Source organism: Salmo salar, unplaced genomic scaffold (genome assembly GCF_965601325.2).
Source record: "Salmo salar unplaced genomic scaffold, fSalSal1 ptg000432l, whole genome shotgun sequence".
In the NCBI taxonomy this organism is placed as follows: Eukaryota; Metazoa; Chordata; class Actinopteri; order Salmoniformes; family Salmonidae; genus Salmo; species Salmo salar.
This window is the reverse complement of record NW_027675387.1, coordinates 3,197,501-3,202,500: the sequence shown is the minus strand read 5'-3', so window position 1 is coordinate 3,202,500 and position 5,000 is coordinate 3,197,501. Positions and strand designations below refer to the sequence as shown.

Here is a 5,000-nt window from a genome sequence, read left to right as displayed (position 1 = left end):
CCCATTGGATTTCCTGTTATCAACCTATTCCCTGCCTGTACCTTAGCCCATTGGATTTCCTGTTATCAACCTATTCCCTGCCTGTACCTTAGCCTATTGGATTTCCTGTTATCAACCTATTCCCTGCCTGTACCTTAGCCTATTGGATTTCCTGTTATCAACCTATTGCCTGATCTCCCGGACCACGGCCTTTTCCCTGCCTGTTGCATTTTTGGACCCTTTTTGATCTTCTGCCTGCCCCTGGACCTGTGGTCCTTTACAATAAACACCTGCTGAGCCCTGCACTTGAAACCAGCTCTCTGTCTCCCATCGTGTTCATTACAGATGGTGACTGGAGTCATTTTATTTATAAGTGAGTAGATAACATGTTTCTAAACACTACTAAAAGCATCCTGATGATGCCATGATTAAGAAAAATCATGAATGAATCATGAATAATAGTGAGAAAGTTACAGAAGCTACAATAAAACATGCTAACCTCTCACCATTACCAATAACAGAGACTACAACAAAACATGCTAACCTCTCACCATTACCAATAACAGAGGCTACAACAAAACATGCTAACCTCTCACCATTACCAATAACAGAGGCTACAACAAAACATGCTAACCTCTCACCATTACCAATAACAGAGGCTACAACAAAACATGCTAACCTCTCACCATTACCAATAACAGAGGATACAACAAAACATGCTAACCTCTCACCATTACCAATAACAGAGGCTACAACAAAACATGCTAACCTCTCACCATTACCAATAACAGAGGATACAACAAAACATGCTAACCTCTCACCATTACCAATAACAGAGGCTACAAGAAAACATGCTAACCTCTCACCATTACCAATAACAGAGGATACAACACAACATGCTAACCTCTCACCGTTACCAATAACAGAGGCTACAACAAAACATGCTAACCTCTCACCATAACCAATAACAGAGGCTACAACAAAACAGGCTAACCTCTCACCATTACCAATAACAGAGGCTACAACAAAACATGCTAACCTCTCACCATTACCAATAACAGAGGCTACAACAAAACATGCTAACCTCTCACCATTACCAATAACAGAGGCTACAACAAAACATGCTAACCTCTCACCATTACCAATAACAGAGGCTACAACAAAACATGCTAACCTCTCACCATTACCAATAACAGAGGCTACAACAAAACATGCTAACCTCTCACCATTACCAATAACAGAGGCTACAACAAAACATGCTAACCTCTCACCATTACCAATAACAGAGGCTTCAACAAAACATGCTAACCTCTCACCATTACCAATAACAGAGGCTACAACAAAACATGCTAACCTCTCACCATTACCAATAACAGAGGCTACAACAAAACATGCTAACCTCTCACCATTACCAATAACAGAGGATACAACAAAACATGCTAACCTCTCACCATTACCAATAACAGAGGATACAACAAAACATGCTAACCTCTCACCATTACCAATAACAGAGGATACAACAAAACATGCTAACCTCTCACCATTACCAATAACAGAGGCTACAACAAAACATGCTAACCTCTCACCATTACCAATAACAGAGGCTACAACAAAACATGCTAACCTCTCACCATTACCAATTGCAGAGGCTACAACAAAACATGCTAACCTCTCACCATTACAAATAGCAGAGGCTACAACAAAACATGCTAACCTCTCACCATTACCAATAACAGAGACTACAACAAAACATGCTAACCTCTCACCATTACCAATAACAGAGGCTACAACAAAACATGCTAACCTCTCACCATTACCAATAACAGAGGCTACAACAAAACATGCTAACCTCTCACCATTACCAATAACAGAGGCTACAACAAAACATGCTAACCTCTCACCATTACCAATAACAGAGGCTACAACAAAACATGCTAACCTCTGACCATTACCAATAACAGAGGCTACAACAAAACATGCTAACCTCTCACCATTACCAATAACAGAGGCTACAACAAAACATGCTAACCTCTCACCATTACCAATAACAGAGGCTACAACAAAACATGCTAACCTCTCACCATTACCAATAACAGAGGATACAACAAAACATACTAACCTCTCACCATTACCAATAACAGAGGCTACAGCAAAACATGCTAACCTCTCACCATTACCAGTAACAGAGGCTACAACAAAACACGCTAACCTCTCACCATTACCAATAACAGAGGATACAACAAAACATGCTCACCTCTCACCATTACCAATAACAACGGCTACAACAAAACATGCTAACCTCTCACCATTACCAATAACAGAGAATACAACAAAACATGCTAACCTCTCACCATTACCAATAAAGGAGGCTACAACAAAACATGCTAACCTCTCACCATTACCAATAACAGAGGATACAACAAAACATACTAACCTCTCACCATTACCAATAACAGAGGCTACAACAAAACATGCTAACCTCTCACAATTACCAATAACAGAGGCTACAACAAAACATGCTAACCTCTCACCATTACCAATAACAGAGGCTACAACAAAACATGCTAACCTCTCACCATTACCAATAACAGAGGGGGTTTGATCTTTGTGCCTCCGTTTCTCATTTATCATCATTCACGATTCATTCATGGTTATTCATAATCATGGTAGCATCCACATGAATGTAGAAGTCACTGACAATAAAAGTGAAGTGACGCCAAAATGACAAGAGACATTATTTACTATTCAGTATCTATTAGGAAAAACATCATCCAAAACACAACCAAGACCAACTGCAAATGAATTCAACAAGTTAGTAGAATCACAAGCCTCACTGCAGGTGTCAGGAAACCCGCTTCCTGAGTCTGTTTCTGCCTGAGCTGACTGTTTTCTGTTTGGAGTCTAAGGGTGCGTTCAGAAACCTATCTGGTTGCCAGGCGACGAAGTTAGGCGGGAGATCTAGTGATATTATTACCCTATCTGGTTGCTAGGCAACGAAGTTAGGCGGGAGATCTAGTGATATTATTACCCTATCTGGTTGCCAGGCGACGAAGTTAGGCGGGAGATCTAGTGATATTATTACCCTATCTGGTTGCTAGGCAACGAAGTTAGGCGGGAGATCTAGTGATATTATTACCCTATCTGGTTGCCAGGCGACGAAGTTAGGCGGGAGATCTAGTGATTACCCTACACCTGCATCTCATCAACCTTCTGCACACCTGGTCCTGATCATCACCTCTTCATAAGCCCTGAGCTGACATCCATTCCCTGCTGGATCGTTAGCAACGAACAGCCTCATGTTTCCTGAGCTAGTCTTGTTGTTTTGTTCTTGTTACTGGTTACTCACCCCCCGTTTACTCTGTCTACAGTCATCCTCCCGGAACAGTCAACTCCCTTACCTGGCCGTCGGTGGATACAGTGACGTCATTGAATCCACCCATCTACTCTCATCAACTCACCTCCGCTGCCGCTTCGTCTCCTGGATCACTCAAATTACACATCAAGACTACCAATAAATACTCACCTTCATTTTACTCACCTTGTCCTGGTCTGCTTCTGGGTTCTGTCTTAGAGAAACATGACAGCAGGCATGGAATATGGGACAACATGCTAAACTTATGACTACTTTAATACACTATAAGTAATATGTCCGAATAATTACGACTTTTTCAAATGGGAGAACTACATGCATAAAGTACTTTCATATCTGATAATACTGACCTCAGAGTCTCCAGTTTACAGTGGGGATTCCCCAGTACAGCAGAGAGCAGCTTCACTCCTGAATCCTTTAGGTCATTGTTACTCAGGTCCAGCTCTCTCAGGTGTGAGGGGTTTGACCTCAGAGCTGAGACCAGAGAATCACAGCCTTCCTCTGTGACTCCACAGCCTGACAGCCTGCAAAGAGTCTAATCATATTAAAACCACACTGCTATTCTTTGGAGACAAAGAGATCATTACTTCAAACACATTGTTAATTTAGTGTAGAAGGACAATGGCAGATGCATTTGGTTAATTCTCCCAAACAACATATAGATTCTTCTTCTGTCTCCTAGAATTGTATGGTCATATTGTTATACTATACTAATGTGAAAATCAATGCATTTATTCAATGTTTTCAATTTAATATTATACACATATTATAATGCATATTTTTCTTTAACCTGAATATTTCTTCCTGATGAATACTTCTTATATGTCATTTTATGTACTCACAGAACAGCTCTGGAGGCTTTGACCACTGGCAGCAGCCTCAGAAGACCTTCCTCTGATCTGGAGTATTTCTTCAGGTCAAACACATCCAGCTCCTTTTCTGAAGTCAGCAACACAAAGACCAGAGCTGACCACTGTGCAGGTGACAGGTTGGGTTTTGAGAGACTTCCTGAGCTCAGGTAGCTTTGGATCTCCTCCACTAGAGAATGGTCATTCAGTTCATTCAGACAGTGGAACAGATTGATGCTCCTCTCTGGAGAGGGATTCTCCCTGATCTTCTCCTTGATGTACTTGACTGTTTCTTCATGGGTCTGTGAGCTGATTCTTGTCTTTGTCAGTAGACCTCGTAAGTGCTTCTGATTGGACTCCAGTGAGAGGCCCAGAAGGAAGCGGAGGAAAAGGTCCAGGTTTCCTGTCTCACTTTGTAAGGCTTTATCCACAGCACTCTTGTAGACAGTAACTTCAGTAACTTCAGGCTTGTCTCTGAACAGCGAGAAAAAGTATCTGAACATTGATTGTGGTTTGTCCATTAGATTCTCATTGTTGTTGATGAATGAGAGGAACACATACACAGCAGCCAGAAACTCCTGAATGCTCAGATGAACGAAGCAGTACACCTTGTCCTGGTACAGCACACATTCCTCTTTAAAGAGCTGTGTGCACAATCCTGAGTACACTGAGGCTTCATTGACATCAATGCCAGCCTCTTTCAGGTCTTTTTCATAGAAAATCAGATTGCCCTTCACTAGCTGTTGAAAAGCCAGTTTTCCCAGTGACAGAATGCTCTCGTTATTCAAGTGTGGATCTGTCTC

General features: G+C 41.6%; 1 protein-coding gene across 1 annotated transcript in view; it reads right to left on the bottom strand.

Annotated features, from left to right (window-relative positions):
- LOC145876070 (NLR family CARD domain-containing protein 3-like) overlaps window positions 1–5,000 on the bottom strand; it is a 12,768-nt gene that overhangs the window by 5,109 nt on the left and 2,659 nt on the right. The window contains exon 2 of the mRNA XM_082971843.1: window positions 4,192–5,000. This exon is cut by the window's right edge and continues 998 nt beyond it. Coding sequence (XP_082827969.1) covers window positions 4,192–5,000 — 809 coding nt within the window. The remainder of the gene's footprint in view (window positions 1–4,191) is intronic.